At 37.1% G+C, this 21635-nt stretch overlaps 1 protein-coding gene and 1 non-coding gene across 2 annotated transcripts; one reads left to right on the top strand and one right to left on the bottom strand.

Moving 5' to 3' along the window:
- Nucleotides 1-717: 717 nt before the first annotated feature.
- On the bottom strand, nucleotides 718-21368 carry LOC110094695 (probable methyltransferase PMT13). The gene is made up of 7 exons (XM_020819987.2): nucleotides 20775-21368; nucleotides 3454-3657; nucleotides 3128-3338; nucleotides 2783-3044; nucleotides 1916-2287; nucleotides 1554-1649; nucleotides 718-1416 (listed from the first exon to the last, which is right to left on the bottom strand). Exons 1-7 carry the CDS (start codon nucleotides 21246-21248, stop codon nucleotides 1194-1196), a joined length of 1842 nt encoding a protein of 613 aa, XP_020675646.1. The 5' UTR covers nucleotides 21249-21368; the 3' UTR covers nucleotides 718-1193.
- On the top strand, nucleotides 8154-8256 carry LOC114579244. Its single transcript, XR_003700154.1, has one exon. It is a non-coding gene; the product is annotated as a U6 spliceosomal RNA (small nuclear RNA).
- Nucleotides 21369-21635: the final 267 nt, after the last annotated feature.

The raw sequence follows: 21635 nt of genomic DNA, 5'->3' as shown, positions 1-21635 counted from the left end.
TACATGGGTGGGTGTGGGTATGTGTACCCAATACAAAGCTCTGTTGATCATTTCAACCATAAATTAGAACATTTCATTAGATAATTGGAGTTGAACATCTTCGTCATTCAATATCTTTTAAAGATCTCAATGTTTTAATATTCTCAAAATTGAGTGATCTTAGATCCTTCGTACTTATCTCATCAAGTTGATTATTTTGACTACTAGTTTTAATCGTTGCAATTAGCACCTATTTTAACTGTTGGTAAAGCTCCACCAGAATTCTTAATTCCCAAATTTCTGTACGAGATTTGAAGCTCGACACCGTTTTTCCCTCTTCTTTCCTGCGTGCAACTCGAGCGAAGCAAACCGAGCGTGCAGCTGCTGTCGGAGAGGTTATAACCATTTGGATAAGTAAAAAATTATGCTGCAATTGCCCTATTTTTTAGTAGTGATGTGTATCATTCACTGATGTTTAACACCTATTTTCTTAGTCTTTAATATCTCCTCACATAAGGAAGGGAATGACCAAACAAGTCACTAATCTTCACCTAACATCAAAACATCCCCAATGAACCCTAATGGCGACCATCAATCAGCTATACCAACCTTGATTCAGAAGGCCTTCACATCAAAAAGATGATTTTTATGATTGCAATGAATTTATGTTCTAAAAGGCTAAAAGCCAATCACCTGTAAGGCTTTTCTAAGCAAAGGCAATAAACTTAGAGCAGGTTGTGATGGGCGTTACATCTTATCCTCTTCATAATTAGAAAGAAAATTGAATATGAAATCACTTAGTACTAATAACAAAAAGAATATATAAATACAAAGGATGCATTTTTAGTAACGCTATAGCGTAATCCAGAGATCAATCACAGCTAAACGTGTAATTATTATGCGCGGGGGTCGAACATCGTCCGGAGACCAATCAGAATGCGCCATGTCACTCATTCGCTCGATACCGAGGCTCGGTACTGCTGATGTGGAATATTTTGATTGGTCTCCGGACGCGTTCTGCGTCAGATCTCCGCACATAATAATTTCTCCAGCTAAACAGATCCTATGCCTCCTACCACTGTGGCTCACTTGCACTTCAGGCTGTATGATTGCCAAGTCTACAATAGAGGGATGCCATTTTATCTCTTCCTTTTTTCTTTACTGTATGAAATCCATCATCTAAGGGGAAGTAATAACAAAGAAGAATGCAGGTATTAGTGTGAAGATGAAGGCAATTTCCAGAAAGTCTTGGTTGCCACAAGGATTTTCTCTCCACTGTGTGATTCTGGTTCGCCGCCATGAACTTCGACGGTCCACCGGATGGCTCGGGCGATCCGTGCCACCTTTTCAATGGACTCAGATGAGTCTCTCATCACAGCTTTTCCCTCGGGACGTAAAATCCGATCCATTTCGACCATGAGATCAAGAAGGTGGCATCTGGAACAAAATTTCAGAACAAGTGGGGCTCTGTTTAGATGCTAAAAGTACAGGTGATGAGCATTAAAAAATAAATAGGAAGATTTAACGACTAGTTTGTGGAGCAGATGAACAAGTTATTATCAAGGCCAGATTACCTGCTATTGCCAGAAGTTGGATCTCTTATTAAGGAAGTGATTCCCACAACATGGATTAGATCATAAGTTCGGGGATAGGTCGAGAAAGCTTCACACCTTGAACCAGAAATACTATTAGCATGCATAGAATGACATACGATTTTTCAATATATCTAGTTTTGCTCTGAAAAGCATTACAACTAAGGCTTTGTTTGGGACGGCTTTTTTTCTGTTTCTTAAAGCGGTTTTCTAGTACAAAATTTTAATTTTTTACTAGAAAACTTCTTTAAGAAACAAAAAGAAAAGTCGTCACAAACGAAACCTAAATTTCCAAATCTATCAGGAACTTTAAAATGATAGAAATAAAAGTAGTAAGACCTTACCAATCATGATAGACTCCAATGAGGCCTCTGTCATAAATAATTCCCAAAGTTAATGGCTTTCTAGCAGGAACAACATTCATAACCCATACAGGATCAGACAACAGCGCTGCTGCAAATCCTCCAAATAAAGCATTCATGTCCATAACATTGCGTATCTCTGGATTCCCTAGCTTTAAACCCAGAGTTTTCTTGTAATAGTCAACTCTTCTAGCCCAGCGCCTTGTGTCAGCTTCAAATATATCATTACCATTCTTGATAAGTGAGAGCCTGCTAGGTGGTGTTGATATCCTTTCTGGCCATTTTGGAATCGACCCCAAGCTTGTTTCTCCCTCAATAGCAATTCTACTGACACAATTCTTCAGGTTAAAGTACCTACAACAATTTAAGAAACATGCACATTCAGGGGCGGAACCGGCCTTAATTTTCAGGGGGGGCTAACTTTTAAGTAAAAATGTAGAGATTTTTTTTTCATAAATAACTTTACAACCAAAATTTATTTCGAGGGTGCTGCCTCTTGACCCCTATTTGTTCATATTATTGATCGTTGTACACTTCGCAGATATATAGAGGGTCCAAGGGGGGTAGCGCCCCCTTGCGGGGTTCGACCTGCTTCGATGTGTTGAGGCGATTGCCTAAAGATCATAATATTTTAAAACTTTTAGGGAGACAATTGCCTAAAAACCCTTGTAATGAAGACTAAAAAATAGATGGAAGGGGACAAATTGCCTAAATAATTATATAAGAAATTTTTTTTTTTTTGGGGGGGGGGGCTGGGGAGGCATATAGCAGATCCGCCCTTGTGCACATTCAATAGCAAAATTGGTCCACTGCAGACAAGATTATATGTTTTTTTTAATAACTATTTACCATGCTTCATTAGGGTCGTCATTCTCACTGCATAGATCAAGCCCAAATTCATTTTGGTTAGGAAGACAAGATGATTCAGTAGGCTTCTTCCAGATGACTGTGTTATTATCCACAGTAAGAAGTTCATAACATAAAGCGTGTGCCACAGATTGGAGATCAGACCACTCTTTATCCTGATTAGGCCATTGCACAGGAGGGCCAGATATAACCAGATATCCTCCAGGTCGAAGTAGACGGTCCACTTCAGTAAAATAAGTTCCATCTGCAGACAGAAAAGATTGAATAAAAGCAAGACATGAATGATGCAAATGAGCTGCAGATCAAATGAAACAAAAAATGGCTCACTGTAAGCAATGAAGGGGATCAAACACCGAGAGCAATGGATCAAATCGAACGAGAATGCAGGAAATGGAAGGCGGCGAGTGCCTAGCATAGCCACAAAAGCTGGTATTCCTCTTTCTAGTGCAAATTGTATTTGAGATTTGTGAGAATCTCTTGGAGCAAAAGAAAGTGTAATAATATTCTCTTTTAGAAGGAAACCACCGAAGCTAGCAACCTTCATGAACAAAATAAGAGAATGGTATGGTGATCAAAAGAGTAAAACAGTGACCAGAGCAATTTCATGAGTAAAATCAAACACCAGTAGAGAGACACAGTAGATTGTAAATTACCCCACAACCCAGATCCAACGCTGTCCTCAAAAGACCGTTTTTGATAGGAATAAATTGTCCAAGCTTCCCAATATACTGTACAGCTCCATCAGGAAACATGGTGCCACCTCCGGGGAATATGAAGTATGGCCCTTCTTCCTTCATCCAGCCTTGATGTCCTTTTCTCTCAGCAAGTTTATCATAAGGCATATTGTCATGCCAAATCTACAAGTAAAAGATAAGTTAATGCAATGCAAAGAAGAGCCAATTAAGGTTTCGTTTGGAACGGCTTTTTTACTGCTTCTTAAAGCAGCTTTTGAGTACAAAAACTTTAACTTTTGTACTAAAAGCTGTTTTAAGAAACAATAAGAAAGCCGTCTCAAACGAAGCCTAAATTGCTAAGCAAATGAATGCAATTGCAGCAATTATTGAACTTGGGCTCTAAGTCGCTGAATAAACAGATACCACAAATTGTTAATTTAAACACGTAGAAGTCAGTGGCTTTGTCCTGGGACCAACTTGATCATCAGGTGTCACTCTTAGTTTAAAGTTTGAAGAATACAAAAAACAAACCAATTTAACCTGAACAAACTTGCCCAGGGGCTAGGCCTATAAAAGTGTACAACGCTCCAACAATATATTGGGTTTGAGTGGTTCTTGCTAACGACCTTTCCCCTCCATTTCGTAGATGCTATTTTTCAATTTGACTTTTGAACGCAAGGTTTCATGGGTACACTAACAATTACAACGAAGCCCATCCTTGGGACACAATGTGACCCTCCTATTCCTTAAAATAAATATAAAGCAGTAAAATCAGGTAAAAATAAACTAATATCTGGGCAATGGTTCAGATTTAAAGTACAATACAGTCAAAGTATGCCACAGTTGCATGCAATTCTATGTTATGAAGAATCTTGTTAAAAATCTCATAAGGCTGTTGATCAGAGTATCACACGTTGATAAATTTTTATAAGTAGGTCCATATACTTATACATATAAATAAAGTTTTATACAATAGAAGCTATCTAAAACTAAGCCAATTAAATTCGTGATCTATTTAAATATTAAATTATTATTTGGCTTATATAGCATCTCAATTAAATTTGTATAGAATTAATTTATGTAGAGGCTCGGTATTTATTTTATTTTAATGATGGGCTGCAATAAAATATTTACACTTAAAGTATAAAAGGGTCGTAGTCCCCAATTTAAGCAGTTAAGTTCTCATTTCCCTCATTTCTCATCTTAAGTGAAAAGAAGGAGTCTCTCACTCTCTTGGAGAACGCCGCTTCAAACGTGGAAAACCGAAAACCTCAATTCTGTATTTCAATGGATTCAGGTACGCTTCCAAAAATTTCTTATCGATGATTTGGCATGTCTTTCAGAGACGATCGAATTATTTTTCTGTCTCCATTAAATCCTAACAGCACATCCATGAGTAGGTGGTATATGTACAATACCATATCATCAAATCAATATCGAAAATAAGAGAATAGGCATCAAATTTATCGCTATAGAAGAGTGCATGCATTTTGTAAATTTCTCTATGCATTTGCATGTATACAACATAAGAGGGAGACGTGGTACTAAAGCTATGAAAAGAGAGGTGAAACGATTGAAGATTAGGAGATCACAACCTACGTGTGGAAGCAAGAAGTTGGGCGAGAACCTGGGCGAAGCGAAATTGAACGTTCAAGCGTTCAGAAGAGGGAGACAAGTAGAAGGCTTGCTATTTTAGATAATAGAAGAGGGAAGAAAATGATGGGAAGCCCTTGTTTGCATGTGACCTAGGTGAACTGAGAGAAGAAGGAACAAAAACCTCTTCTTGTACTATTCTTTCACGTGACCGAAGATTAGAGGTTCGATTGATTAAGGGTTTTCTTCCTCTTTTTGTTTCTTCAAGATATAATCAGGTTATTTTGTTTCTTATATCTTTAAATGATGAAATTTGTTTTACTTTGAAGATTTACCTAGGTTTGTGTAACTTGATTGTGCATCTTAATAAAAACTTAACCCTCTCTTTCTCCCCATGGATATAGACACAAGAATGCTGAACCACATAAATCTTTGTGTTAGTTTGTCTTTGATGGCTAATCTTATGATTCTTTGCATTTATCTTGTTTATATTCAACTAAGCAAGATTTTTTATTAAAGATTTATAATTTTGTTTACCGTTTTGACAAATAAGCTTCATCTTGTTGTAGTTTGGAATATATTTAGGCTTATTTAATCAAATACCTTGTTATCTCTAGGTTTAATTGGTTGCAAGTTTCTCGTATCATATCTGTGCATTGCAAAGCAAAAAATATATCTCAAATTAATTAGAAATAATTAATTTTCTAATTAATTTGTTTGCTGATTTAAATTGTCATTAAAGATACTCTAGGTTTCTTTAATTTCATTAGTATATTTATTGCACAAAAGTTCTTTTACCTTGTTCTAATTAAAGAATAAAGATTTATTTAGGCAAATCTAAGACCAGCTCTTTCATATAAGCAGTTTGCAAGTGATTATTTACAACTTTAAGATAACATATTATTTTACATGATCCAAACCCTTAGGTGAAAGTCTTAGTTTCACTCATTTCGAATATCCTGAGTCAGTTGGGTTTACAACAGTTTCATTAACAATACCTAGTAAATCAATAGTTTCATTAACAATATCCCTTGCTACCAATCTTGATTTCTAGTATATCAATTAGATGTAAATAAGGACCTTCTTAATGGTGATCCTGAAAATAAAATATATATGAAAATACTTCATGGGTTTCACTCACAGTTCCCTACTAATAAAGTGACCATACTCAAGAAATCTCAACAACTTCTTGAACCCGGTTTGATAAATTCTCCACCATTATTAGAAGTATAGGTATAATCCATATCAAGCTAACCATACTCTATATATAAGGAAATCATATTAAGGATAACCAACTATCCCTACTGTTTATGTGGTTGATACTCACTTATGGGAGATTTCAATGATGAATAAGCAATCATCAAACAAATTTTCACCAAAAACTCAGAAATCAAATATTTGGAAAACCTAAAGTACTTCCTAGGGATTGAGTGACGCCGGAGCTCACGGTGGACAGCAGAAGACCCTGTTTTCTTTTGGAGATTGTATTACCAAAACTTCAGCTCATAGTTGTTTGTTCATTTGTTTCTTTGTATAGCCAAATATGTGGCCGAATACATGTGTATAAATAATAAGCTTCACGTAATAAGAAACAGCTATTGTTTTGGTGTTATCAAATCTCATTTTCTCTTTGTGAGATATTCTGTATCCTGACGACGTCAGGTGGTGGTGTTCTGGGTTGTATTCGCCGGCCATAGTTCTGGCAAGGATCGGGTATTCCATTTGAGGAAGGAATTCTTCGCTGCCGCCGCGACTTGTTCACAGTCCGGTGTCAAGTGGTATCAGAGCCGGCATCATGCCGCCTCGTCGGAATCCGCAACGGCCTGTTCAAGAAGTCTTGATTGAAGACTTACAAAGAGAGATTGCACAATTGCAACAGCGATTGGCAAGATTTGAACAAAGAGAGAGAGAGAGAGAGAGAGAGAGAGAGAGAGAGAGAATATTTGAATGCAAACCAGTATATACTCCTATAAAACTTTAATGCCAAGCTAATGATAAAAGAAGAAAATGCTACTATTGATAAAGATCAATAATAGAGACTTGTTAGCAAACTCATCTACCTCGAGGTCATACTACACTTAATATTTTCTTTTGTGTTAGCTTAGTCAATCAATTCATTGACCACCTCATAGAAGAACACAGATATTTTGATCGAATCCTAAGATACCTAAAAAACCTCAGAAAGAGTATTATTTTTCAAAAAATAAAAAATAAAAATAAAGAAAAACATTAAAGTTTTCATCAATGTAGATTGCTCAGTGTTGGTGGCTGACTGTAAATCTACCTCGTGCAATTCATATGAGATAATCTAGTGAGCTATAGAAAGAAAAACAACCTGTTGTGGCTAGCGGCAGTGTTTAATCAAAATTTGGAGTGCAATAGGGCATGGGATTTGTTAAAGAATTCGATTACAACAACAGTTCAATGAGTTGACTTTTTGAAACTGATTGGATTATTCTGTGGCAACCAAGCTGTAATAAGTATTACAAAAATCATGCTCATTATGAAATAACTAAGTTTGAGGAAGTTGATTGTCACTTCATAAAGGAAAAGGTTGATCAAAAGATTATTTTTCTTATTCACACACTGATCCATCTACAAATTGGAAAAGGTTGATCAAGGGATTATTTCTCTTATTCACACACTGATCCATCTACAAATTGCTAATGTCCATAATATTTCTCAAGAAGATACTTTGACAACTCAATAACTAAGCTAGGAATGCTGAATATTTATTACCGAGCTTGAGGGAGATGTTCAAAATCAAATCCATATTTGGTACAAACCAATCCAGTCCATATTTGGTGCTTATCATAATTTGTTAAATCCTATTAGAAAGCTTATTATTGCAGGATTTAGGAACTTGTTTTCTTGACCAACATTACTGTTGTATCGATAGAGATCAAAGCTTGATATTATCATATCGGTGAGATGAATTTGACCATGTGGGAGGAGTTTCCCTCTTGTCGGATGTCCATCTTTGTGCTCCTAAATTGCATTACTTCTATCCTACATGTCTATAAAATTGCTCATTACAATATTGTATGCATTCCTAACATTATGAATCAGCTTATTTCCTATTTTTTGTCTCTTAGGAGACATCCGATAAAATTGGAACGATACAGAGAAGATTAGCATGTCCCCTGCGCAAGGATGACACGCATAAATCAAGAAACGGTCCAAATAAAAAATAAAAAAAAGCTTATTTCCTATTTCCATTAGGGTTGTACTAATTGTATTTTCTTTTCATTATTATAATTTCATAAACTCTAGTTATATTGTAATATTTTTGAATGAATTTGAATTAAAAGTTGTTGTCTACATATTTGATGTATCGCGTCGCATAATCTCATATAACCCAGGCTTTAAAAATACCAAGATTTACATATTCGTTGATCGACATAAAATCGATTGGCGATATTTATTGATTTATAATCTAAGAGCAAATGGATTAGCATAAGCCTTCAACAAAACGCTGGTAAAGCTACTCAAGAAAATTTTAACTAAAAATAAAAGAGAATGTCATACTAAGATGACAAAAGTATTATGGTCATATCGTACTATATACAAAACACCAATCAAAGCTACTTATTATGCATTGGTGTTCGGAGATGAAGCAGTACTGCCACTTGAAGTTGAGTTGTCATCACTTTGAATAGATGTTCAGTACAACCTCGCGGAAGAACAAATTGCTCCCTTACGAATGGAAGAGCTTGATGCACTAGATGAAGTTAGACTCCAAGCTCAACAAAATTTAGAAATTTATAAAGCATGATAAAATCTTTTAACCATATGATACACCTGCGATAATTTCAAAAGGAGAATTGGTCCTGATGCTAAGAATAACAATCATCCCACACTTAAGAATTGATGGTAAATTCAAGCCTAATTGGGAAGGTCCGTTCATCATCATAAAGGTGTACCAAGGAGGAACCTACCAACATATTGATCTTAATGGTCAAAGACCCATGCCACCAATTAATAGTCGATATTTGAAGAAATATCATACGTAATGTTTGCCCAGGAAAATGTTATACATAAACTCTCATGTAGAAGTTAAAAGGAGTACTTTGCAAATATATATCATAACATATACTTCATTCTTCCCTACAAAATAGGGGACTTTTAAATATTTATTTGGATCAATATCGTTCTTCATGCCGTGATCCCCAAATAAATATTTAAAATCTTAAACTTTCTCTAAAATCTTGTTTGATCATACCTGTAAGACTGGTGATATTTTTAAATATTTATTTGGGTCAACATCATGCTTCTTGCCGAAATCCCCAAATAAATATTTAAAAATCAATTCTTATACTATCAATATAGTTATATACATGCAGGGCTAAAGCTGATACCTGTAAACAAGAAAAGATGTGATTATTGCAAAAGTTGAAAATTATTCTTTGAATTTGTTAAAATCTTGAAGTTCAAATGAGGAGACTTTTTAGTCTGACAAACTCAACAAATCAAGTTTCAAAAGCACGAACTATTATAGTACAAGTCTAGTGTTTGAATAGGTATAACGTTATACCCAACAAGCTCAAATACAACCGAGTCACTAACAGCTTTACTCAGTCAATAAGCCATGATAAGAGGCAGTAGTAGAATAAGAAGTCCCTGTTTCATCTAGCCCGATGACAATACTTTAAGTTTAGAACTTATCAAACTTAATAAGTAAGAACAGTTTAGATTCAAGAAATTTCCTCAACTAACAAATGAATTGAGGCAGTGTCAAAGAAGAAGAATCTCAGTTAACTCAAAGGCACTAAGCCACAATCATAACCACTATCAAATTAGAAGCATTATTCCCTTCAGCAAGTTAATTAAGCATGAAGTGAAGACTCGAGGAGCTTCTCTTCTTTAGTATGTCCGATAAAGTACAAAGCTCAAGACTGAAGAAGTCATCATGCAATTCTTATAACACCCAGGCTGAACTGAGGGAATATTGACATCAATAAAGTTCGTCATGTATAAAGCTCTTGACTGATGATCATATGCCATCGACCAAACAGAAGCCTTAAAGGTTGGGTCACTGGCATGGATTCTTCATCAAACCCGTCAAAGCACGAAGTTAGGGCAGAAGATATGTTAATGCCTGACAAATCAAAAAGATAAATCAAGCAACCTCCTTTATAACCTCCGTTAAAGTTGGATGCTAAGGGTAAAGATATAGATTCAAATCCTGATAAGTCAAGCAAGATAAATCAGATACCTAATAAGTCAGATAAGGCAAATCAGCACATCCAAATAGCATAAAGCATCATATAAATGACAACATCTATTAGCATAGCTTTTAGAAATATCTAAAGGACCCTCAACATGATATCTAAAGTCCAATTTCAAATATTTGTGGGGTCAACTAGTTTGCAACAAATATGATCTGCTACAAAATGTATATCATATTTATTTGGGGGCATTTGTTGAGCAGTAACTGTCGCTCAGCTCCTATTACCCCACTCAACCACGATCCCACTCCTCTCTATGTAAATCCTTCGCAAGTATAGAAGAATAAAAGAAACGAACAGGAAGGGAATAAAAACATACATTCCTTGGCAATCGAGTGAACCCTAAACTAGCCTCCTTTCCAACTGTCACAATCTACTCGAAGTTGACAGCCTCTATTCATTTTGCACCGTATCGCACATCCCTTCAGCCTACAAACTCTCCGACCAACCGAGCAAACCGCCGAGCCCGCCAACCCGATTCTGACTGCTCCAACAGTCGAAGCCCTAGTCGGCCTTTTGTCTCTTACCCACGACCATGCAAGATCGGCTTCCAGGCCGCTTCTTTGCTGCCAACCCGCCTCCAACTGACCCGCACAGCCGCCACCTCCCTTGCCTCCACGCTCGTCCGACCCTCTCCCTCTCTCTGCTATATAACAGGTACCACGACGAGGAGCAGAAGATCAATTCCGGGTTTGATTTTGTCTCCCGAAGCCTTCGGTCGTTGAATCCTATCCATTTGGGCGGACTAGAAAGGGCAAGTGCCCGCTCCAACTTTCCCTCGCAGAGAGGGGGCACGGCTCTGAAAGGCTACTAGATTTTCAAGGGGAATAAAAATAAGTATTTTAAAATTAAATCATGGGTACTGAAAGCCATCAGAAGACTTGAAGAGCAATTCCAGGATCAATTCGCTCCCCCGAAGCCCTCCGCCGTTGAATCCTATCTGGTAGAGTGGACTAAAAAGGGCAAGTGCCCTCCTGACCTCCCTTCGTAGGGAGGGGGCGTCAGAAGGCTGCCAAAATTTTAAACAATCAAAGGACCCTCACATAATTATGATAGTGATTTATTGATATACAATAGCTCTTTAAAAACTAAAATTTAAATTATATATTTCATCAATCAAAACTAACTATTATATGTTAAATATCATTATGAGATGGTGATATTTTGACTACCTTGAACCTATTGAAAAACAGAATGTATCTTTCACACTCACTAACTTCTAAAACTTGTGAGGAGAGAAGTGCTTATGTAGTAGGTGTATCTTTCTCATACAGAATACTTGTACATAACACTTGTTAGTTTGAATGGAAGGATGAGGCACTTGAAGTGCTTGAAAAGGCTGATAAATTCATGCTAGTAAAAGACAATAGAATAATATATCGCCTCATCCTAGAAAATGTTGAAGCAGAGGAAGTTGGATGTAGCACTATTCTGCCAAACAACTGCAGCTATCATTGATCCCTAGTCAGAGAATTTGTAGAACTGTGATTACATGAAAAATGGCGATTCTAGCAAAACATATTCTATATGAGGACCAGAATTTGGATATGTTAAAGATGTTGGAATTAACAACAAGGCTATCAATGATCTCTTCCAAATATTTTAAATTATAGAGTACATATTGCAAGTATGATAAATCCCTTACAAGCATAAATAGGAGGCTGCAATGAGAATGACACACTGTCTGCAGGCAAGAGTAATAAATATGTGATAAATGCAAGCATTTAATGGCAGTGATGAAAGACTTGAAACGCACATACCAGTCTCACCTACAGGCAATGTTGGAAAGTATACGCTGACTGTAATCCTCCTGCATACGGCATCAGATGACTTTTAAACGTCCGCTAATAACCTACAGACTAATCCAACAAAACTTGCATAGCACGATAGTTCGCCTATAAGACGTGATGAGCAACCCGTATCACTGCACTACAACCCGCTTGCAAGCAATATTGGAGAATTTATGTTGAATACAGTCTACCTACATGTGCCAATTAGTGACTTTTGAATAATCACCATTTGCCAACAAAAGTTACATTGCGCCATAGCCTACCTGCGCAAGGTAGGAAATGGCTCGTAGCACAGTGTCAGGTCATCATGACAAATAAACTGGTTTACTTACAAACGACAGATGAAATACTACTGATACGCCAAGCAATGCGGTTGCAGGCAGGAGTATACTCTTATAAGTTGAATCAGAGAGAAAATGATAATATGCATAAGATGAAATAAGCTCAACTGCACTGCCAATGTATGATAAATGAAGTCATACACACTGTCGAACCACGTCACAGGATTCGCAACATTTATACAAGAGAATATAAGGCGATACTCTTACAATAGTTCTAATATATATGCTAAAATATAACCCACATGTGCTCTGACTTTCATATTTGATTCTTAAATCCAACGGTCCGAGAATATTGCGCTAGTCAAATATTCAAGTTTCATCCTACTCTTTAAAATGAATGGAGTCGACCTAACTTAAATTATAAAATGCCTCCAAAATTTCTACGGAAATACAAGTAACTGTGAACTACCCCGATGATGGCCGTGTTAAATGTAAATCTCAAGCGGGGGGAATCTATCTTTCAAAATACTCGTAAAATCCACAGCAAAATACATAAATTTAAAGTAACTTCAACATCTTTAACCCCGATGATGGCCTTGTTGAATATAAATCTCAACTAGAGGGGTTAAATCTCAAAACCAGTAAAAGCCTAAAGCCTTAAAATGAAAATTTAATCACAAACTTACAAATTAGAATCCATCCACCTCTCGCAACCATTTTTCGGAGATGATAAATCTAAAATTAATCTCTGCTCACAAAGAGAGAATGTCATGTCGGGTGTATCACTAAGATTCATCCTCAAATGAATCTCTTGTCAGCAGGGACATGACATGTGCCCTCTGATCAGATGGTTTTTCCATAAAATGACATCATTATATTACGATCACGGTCAAAGCCAGTATATTCCCTAATGGCGTTAAACCCTTGAGTAATGAATTATAGGTTATACTCAATAGACATAAAACTCTATGTCAGCTAAGGTGGATTCAGATCTATCCCCTTAGACAAACACCACCCCAGATCAACAAAGTATTCTTGGATGAAACAACCCATGGCTACCAATAAGATGTCTTCTGTCAGGTTGGGTCGACTACCTCCTCTGACTAAGTAGACTAGGGACTATGACATCTCGAGATGATAGAATCATGGGATCTTGATCAAGCTCATTTTCATTCCCCATATCACCTGTTTTAAGTTTATGGTGCTAAGTTCCAAATCATAAAACCAAATTCAAATCCTAAAGTTGTTGTTACTATATGTTGGGTACTCAGTACAGTTCTCACGGCAAGCCTTAATCAAAAGTTCTCTCTCATTATTGGCAGGAGAAATTAACTATAGGGACTTGCACCTATAGGAAACCATAACTCAGATCATAAAGTCCTCACAAAATGAGGGTGAAATATCTGGGTGCTGTCTTATATAATACCCTATCTTCTGAAAATTTATAAAGAACCTAAATTCATTTAAACTCTCCACGCCTACGCGTCACTTAAACAAACACAAGAAAGAAAGAGACGGCAAGGCATGGCCTGGGGGAGAAATTTTCAAAGCCCACAAAAATATTAGTTTTATTCTCTCACCCATCACTAAATCTCAATTTCTTCACTTATCATTTAATAACATCCATGAAGGTAATTTGTAGAATCAGAATTAAATGAATTAGAGATCATACAAAAAAAAATGTATATCTGTTGCATGATATCAATGATGTTTGCAACATAAGTTCTTTTCTTTCAATAATTTTTTTTTTGAAAAATCTTATCATAGGTATACTAATAATAGATTGATTGTAGAAAAAATATCAAACCAAATAGTGATAACACTGATGTTGTTTCCAATGCTTAATAAAAAAGATAGGAATATGTCATAGAGAAAAGGGAAACCCACCAAAAAGAGGGTAACATAAGAGAGGAAATTTAGGAGGAAAAGTAGAAAGCAGATTAAATATTTCATTCGGTAATAATCAATATTCAATAACTATCCTTTACACAACCTTGAGGTACTCTAATATAGAATATAGCTCTCAACACAGCAACAACAAGATCAACATCAAGCCTTTATCCTACTATGTGGGGTCGGCTACATGAATCATTTTTCCCCATTTCGTCCTATTAAGAGTCAAATTCTCATTTAAATTTAATAAAAAAATTATTTCTAGCATTTTCTAGCGAACTCTTTTTATGTGTACCTCTACCTTTATTAATATAGGTCAAATCCAATACATCTACTCTCCTAACTGTGTCATTGAAAGGTCGACATTTCATATTTCCAAATCATCTAAGGCGACTCTCTCTAATATTATCAGCCACTAGAGCTACTCCAACATTTTCATGTACGTACTCGTTTTGCATTATGTCTCTAAGAGTGAAGCCACTCATCCACCTGAGCATCCTCATCTCTAGAATACTTAACTTTATGCTTCTCTTCTAATGGCCAACATTCTGCGCCATAAAACATTGTAGGTCTCACCACCATCTTATAAAATTTTCCTTTAAGTTTGAGGGGTATATTTCTATTACACAAAATGCCCAATGCATTCCTCTATTTTAAACATCCAACTTAAATTCTACTAATAATAGGCCCATCTATTTCACCATCACTTTGAACAATAGACCGAAGATATCTAAAACATGTACTCTTATTAATGATTTGATCGCTTAAAGTCACAATCCACCCACTAGATCTATTACTACTAAAATTACACCACATGTTTGATCTTAGATCTACTCTAACAAAAACCTTTGGACTCTAATATTGACCTCAATAATTCAAGTTTCTTTCAAATCCCTCCCTAGTCTTATCAACAAGAAGGATATCATCGGCAAGCATACACCAGGGAACATCCTCTTGTAAATTTGAAGCCCGACAAGATTTCATTTGTACTTATTGCACATATAATATATGAAAAATCATTAAAAATGCATAAAAATAAATTTGAAGCCTGACGACTAAGACTCATTTGACTAAGATGATCCAGCATGATTTCGCCATTGTTGAAAGGAACCCTTAACTAACGAGTTAAAAAGTGATCATGGTAGTGGTGGAGATGGAATTGAAGCATAAGCATCTATTAAGTGTGAAGTATAATTTTCATATTCTTAAGTAAGATTTGATCTTGATTTTTCAATATAGGTGGTTAATAGCTTAAGAATCATTTACCCTTGATTTTCAAGAATGTGGCTACCAAACACAAGATTAATCTACACTTAATTTTTCAAGATGGTGATTATCTAAATCAAGCTCTATTCACACTTAATATTTCATTCGTACCAACCACGTCACATTACAACTATAAAAAAGAAAGAAATCAATAGTTACAAGTATCCTACAATCATAAACAAATAAAGAGACGAAGATAAGAAGAAAAGAAAAAGGAAGACAAGAAGTCACAACAGAGAAGAGCAAAGAAGTAGCACCAACAATTTATTCTTCATTTTTCGCCCTCAATTTCAAAATAGCTGGTATATTCTCTTATGAAAGTAACAAAAACAAAGTACTATATGTCTTTATTCATATGAAATGTAATATCTCCATATACCTTTTTTAAAGTTTCTAAAATATTTGACCTCTATGTGTGCTATATTTGAGATTTTTTGTGCGATTGTTTTCTCATGTTCATTTGATTTTGCTTGAAGTTTATCATCATCTTAATAACTGGTGTCAGAGTGATAGTCTAAAAAACATTTTAGATCTGAGCATGATGGATGAAAAAATCAAAATAAACAGTTTCGTAGGCCAAAATGTTGGATTCTAAAAGATGCAAACAGAGCACTATATATACAAAAAAAAAAAAAATTTTAATTAAACTAGCTTCGGCAATTTATATCTTCCAAGCCGAGCGAAATTAGGTATAAGTTCTTTATACCATTTTGCTCGAAATTTCGAGACGAATCTAATGAAATTTATTTCGTCGAATTCTGACGCCGTCGAAATTTCACTTAAGTTCGTCGCGGTGCATCGATATGCGTGCGACACACTCAATTGACGAATTTCGGGTTTTACAGATAAAGTACATAAAACGCACAAGTTATTCAATTTTAAACATCAAAAACTTTGATAATTGATCACATCAGCGAGTTGAACTCAATCATGAGTAAATTGAACTTTGTGAACATCAAGTTCAAAGATGAGATCCATGCCTTAACATTGCTCTTATAATTACCTAAGAGCTTGCACGTCATTGTAACAAACTTCAATAATTCACATAGATCATCCACAATTAACCATAGTGATGATAAAAATCTTTTATTCAGAAAGAATATCAAGCAATTCGAGGAATAAGAACATACATCGTCTTCTATTTTAAGATAGACAATAAAAGCAAGACTCAAAATACAAATAACAATAAATGATGATGTAGATTAAGATTTCATAACAAGAACTATCAACTAAATAATAATGAGTAAATAATATATAAAATATAAAAATGCACAAGATATAAAGTAAAATCAAAATATCCCAATAATAAGACAACATGAATACAACAATATACCGGTCTGCCGGGGATCCAAGGGGGCGCTGCCCCCTGGCAGGGTTCGACCTGTAATTTTGAAGTTCTGCTTGTTTTTAAAGTTCGTAAGTTGTTTGTATGGATAAATACCGAGCGGTACCGAGCATGTACATTAGCTTTTTTATCTTTTTTTTTTTAGAGGCGAACGCCTCTCAACCGTGAGGCGAGGCGTGCCTTGAGGTGCGCCTCAGTAAACTTGAGGCGTACTGATGTAGAACAATCATGGGAAGATGAGATGCTTAAAGACGTTTGCACGTTTAGTTTTAGAGAACAATAATAAGAAAAATCTCATGTTGGTTTGAACTATAATAAAATATTAAAGTGATGAATAGCGTTGGTTAAATTACGTGCATAGAAGTTAAGAGCATAAAAATCAATCAATTTAATCCACTTTTGCATTCGTGAATGGTCTCAACAATAAATCTCTTTGTTAACATTAAGACTAGCTACTACAAGGAACCTTTCACTCAACTCTTCCTATTACTAGGCTTTAGCGGAGGGACCAACAACATCATTGTGAATCAAAATATAACCACATTGGAGAAATAAACTAAGAAGCTAAAAGAGTCGGATGTAGAGTTTACCCAAAGATAAGAGAGATGCACACTCTGACAAGATCGTTTGAATGCTGGGGAAGATGTGCGCAGCAACCAAGAGCTTTCCCGCAGCATGGAACAACCGGGAAGTGGTGCAGAAATTCTGATCCACGTAATCTTCAATGGTGGCGTCGATCTCTATGTTGACGTCACGAAAGACGATCTCAAAACGCCCACACGTCCTTGGGAATCAAAGACTAATCTCTGATCAATATTCGGATCGGCCATGCATAGTTGTCCAGGAGAAAATGTAGAGAGGGGAGGAGGGGATCAGCCAAGCTAAGTGGAGAAGGAGAAAAAAATAAAATCTGAAATTAATTTCAGATTTAGTGAATAATTAGAGATTAATCTCCTCTGAAATTTGAATTTGAAATTAGTGGAGATTAGGAGGGAAAGTGGGGAGGGGATTGAATTAATTAGATCCTTAATTATGGGATCTAATTAATTAAATGGGGGAGCTTAGGTGGCCGGCCAAAGAGGGAGAGAGGGAGGGGAGTTTAAATAAAAAAATTTGAATTTCAAATTGACTCCAATTTTCCCTCTCAAGCCCAACTAAGTTTGGAAGATATCATGTGATTGAGATCATCATCACAATGGAAAAGGGGGCATGGTGGGGGCGGCGGCAAGAGGAAGATGCGGGTTTGGCTTTGGGTGGAGGTGGCTAGGAGCTAGGCCGGCGGGTGGAATTGTGGAGGGGGAATTTGGTGGGGATCAAGGGGTATTTTGGTGGCGGAATGAAAGTGGAGGAAATTCAATGCAAGAAAAATTAAAAGAACAAGAAAGATAAGAAAACCGCGAACCTTGGAATCCACCAAGATTGACGGGTATTGCTTTTGCCCCACTTGGGCCTCTCCTCTCATGAACTCACTAAGAGATCATCCAAAGAGAGAAAACTTAGAACTCACAAAAAGATCCATAAGCACAAGCTGAAAATTTCATATTAATCATCATTAGCCCTTCTCTAAGAAGAGGAGGGATTTAGACAGACAAATACAAGAAGGGAAAAATAAAAGACAACAATGCCCTCGGGGCTTTCAAAGAACTAATCCCTTAAGCAAGGGCATAAATGGAAAAAGACTGAAAATAAATAAATACATCACATATAATTGAAATAAAAAGGCATCATCATAGTCGTCGATTATCGGCCACGTCCCTGATGGAACATTAAGGATCTGATGTCCGCATCACGTACGCCTCATATCCTGAACTCATTGCGTGGGCATTGAGGCTTAGAGGGGCTAAATTGCGTTGAGGCGTGCCTATTTTAAACCATGATTCGAGGCAACATGACAAAACTTTTTAAATACCACCAACATAGGAGCTAAGAGTTCTTACCCATGCATACATAGAATCAAATATATGACATCTAAGGTTAGTCCATGTGAGTGAGAAATGCAAAAAAAAAAATCATTCTAAAGGTAAAACCTCAAGTTTAAGATCTATAGATTCAAACATTTGTAAAGACCATGTTCTAGAGAAAAACAGGATATTCAATTTCTCAAAATTGGGAAAGCACTCAAATTCATAAGGTTGAAACTAGCACGAACATATATGGGAGCCATCCCATATCACTTAAGAGAATCATTAGCTAAGTCATCTTCATTGACAACTATACAAAAAAAAAATAGAAAGATTTAAAATATCTTAAGAAATTTATTTTTCTCAGATTTGAAAATGGCTTAGAACTGGTAATTTCCAAATTCACGCTACAACCTCTATCAATTCCTACTCACCGCCCACAATAGTTCAACACAACCCACTACTAGCAATCGCCTAAGGGTGAAGCTATAGTGGGATCCCTAAGGGACCGAACCCCCACCAACAAAACCCAAAGTAAATTATATTATATTTTTATAATAAAGTTTATTGCTTAAAATAACCACCTGTATGATTAATAAAACGTAATTGTTAATTCTCATCGCAACCAGCGCTCCTAGTGTGGGTACGAAATGCTCCTCCCTTGCCAACAATGGGTCTTTGACTAATAATCTCCCAATCATCCAGATGGTGAGTACCCCACTCTCTCTACCCCCTCCCTATGTCTATCTTTTCTTCTCTCTCTCCTTAGCACTCTCCCTTTTGACCCATTTTTTTCCAGTTGTGATCAATTCACGCAAAGTAATGCAGTCATAGATCTTTAGTTGATTGTGCCTGACCCACCAACTCATGAGCCTAATTGCCCATGAGTTTTCTCTCAGCCTATCTCTCTCTTTTGTTCTTTGTGCCGATACTTTGAATAATTTTTTTGTAGATCCATATCAATTGTTTCTATAAGTGTAAATGAGATAGCTTATTTCACTATAGATTTATTCCTTAATATCATTATTACTTAAAATATCACATATCAATTGTTTTTATGATCCTTCCGACCTTCATCGCCTACTACAGTCCTTCCAACCTCTATTGCTAGACAACGGTCTTTCTGACCCTTGTCTCTTGCCAGGTACGGTTTTTCCGACCTCCGTCACCTACTACTGTCTTTCCGACCTCCATCGTCAGATAACGGTCTTTTTGACCACTGTCTCCCGGCAACTAAGGACCTTCCGACCTCCCTTGCCAGACAACAGTCTTTCTAACCACTGTCGCTCGCCGACTACGATCTTTCCGACCTCCCTCACCAGACAACGGTCCTTCCGACCACCGTCACCAAATTACGGTCTTTCCGACCTTCGTCGCTCACCGACTATGGTTCACCAACTAAACGAACATTTCAATATTAATTCTTCTAATTCCCACTATGTAATATGATGTACATTTGCTACATCAACCCAAGGCCTTCCCCCCAAGGAAGGGCCTCATTTGTAATCGACTCCAAATAATAGTGGATTCATTCAAATTAGGTCATGCCCCTTGGTAGGGGTTTTCATGTAAAAACTCCGGTGTCTCTTATGAACGCTACACCCTCTCTTATATCTGCTTGTGTGCTGGATCTTCGTACAAAGTTAAGACATTAAATTTTATATTTCTCTACTGCCGTGAATATTCCAGAATGCAACACGTATTTTTTTTTTTCAAATATATTCATTTCAATTACTCCATATCACAAAAAAATCATATATTTTGAAAACATATAACTAAGTATCCCCAAAAAACCCTACTCTCCAAGAAAGATGTTAAAACAATACATGTTTTCGAAATTGAAGGGAATCCAACCACCACCTGACTCCAGCCTGAGTTTGTGCTTCGTCACTCAACTTCGGATAAAAAGATCAAGAATCCGATATAAGTAGTACCCAAATACTTGAGAATCATTGGATAGAGCAGAAAATAAATCAAAAGAGAAAAAGACAAGCAGCAAGGACCTTGTGAAGGCTCTCCGGCCACGGCACTGGGAATCGGTAGCCATCAGGTGGCGGGATGAGACAAAGCGGCGCCTCTCCTGGCGGTGGGCAGTGCCGCTCACGGTAGAAGTTCATCTTCCTACTGAGCTGACTACTCCGCCTGGGATCCTCGCATGGCATGTGGTCCACTTCCTCCGCCGAGCAAGCTTGCAACACCGGTTCCACCGACTCACCAAGTTGCTGCCTGGCAAGAAAGTTGACAGGGGCATCGAAGACAGCAAGGATCCGCTGGCGCTGGCGCGGGTCTGAGGAGGATGAGTGGGCAAGGGCTCGGCGGCCAGCGGCGGCGAGTGGGTCACCAAGAGATGTGAATACGAGAAGGAAGAAAATGAAGACGGCAGCGAATAGAGAGAAGGAGATGAGATCCAGCAGCGTCCATGGCCGGGACAAACCACCGCCGCCGCGTCGTGACGGCGGCAGGTTAACTAGCCCCATTACCCAGATCAGAACGGATACTGGCGTGTGGGGAGGGGAAGAGAAAAGCTCTTAAATTGAAATCATATCATAAAATGAGATCGGATCCGCGTCCTCTCCACTTCCTCTGGAGAAGATTAAGGCAGAGTGTAAATGAAAGACCCCAAACAGGGTCACAGCATTAGTTTAAAAAAGGAACAGCAAAGGCACAAAAAAATGCCAAAATGAAAAGGGCTCCAAAGGCGCGGACTCAGACCAGCATCGAGTTGCCAGGGAGGAGCCATCCATGGGGCACAACAAAACCGACAAAGAGAAACAACCAACACAACGGACCACCCAAGTTGTTCACCAACCCTGGGCATCCAGGACGCTTGCAGCAGCACTGCTTCTTCATCGTCCATAACATAA

The sequence above is a fragment of the Dendrobium catenatum genome, unplaced genomic scaffold, assembly GCF_001605985.2.
Source record: "Dendrobium catenatum unplaced genomic scaffold, ASM160598v2 fragScaff_scaffold_243, whole genome shotgun sequence".
NCBI lineage: Eukaryota > Viridiplantae > Streptophyta > Magnoliopsida > Asparagales > Orchidaceae > Dendrobium > Dendrobium catenatum.
This window is presented reverse-complemented; position numbering and strand designations above follow the sequence as displayed.

What these genes read in the sequence shown, in the direction of transcription:
- LOC110094695 (XM_020819987.2), bottom strand. Translation starts at nt 21,248, where the DNA reads ATGGGGCTAGTTAACCTGCCGCCGTCACGACGCGGCGGCGGTGGTTTG. An exon ending in GACGACCCTAATGAAGCATG is followed by an intron (nt 2,288 to 2,782) that starts GTAAATAGTTAT and finishes AAATTGTTGTAG; the next exon opens with GTACTTTAACCTGAAGAATT. An exon ending in CCAACTTCTGGCAATAGCAG is followed by an intron (nt 1,417 to 1,553) that starts GTAATCTGGCCT and finishes ATTTTGTTCCAG; the next exon opens with ATGCCACCTTCTTGATCTCA.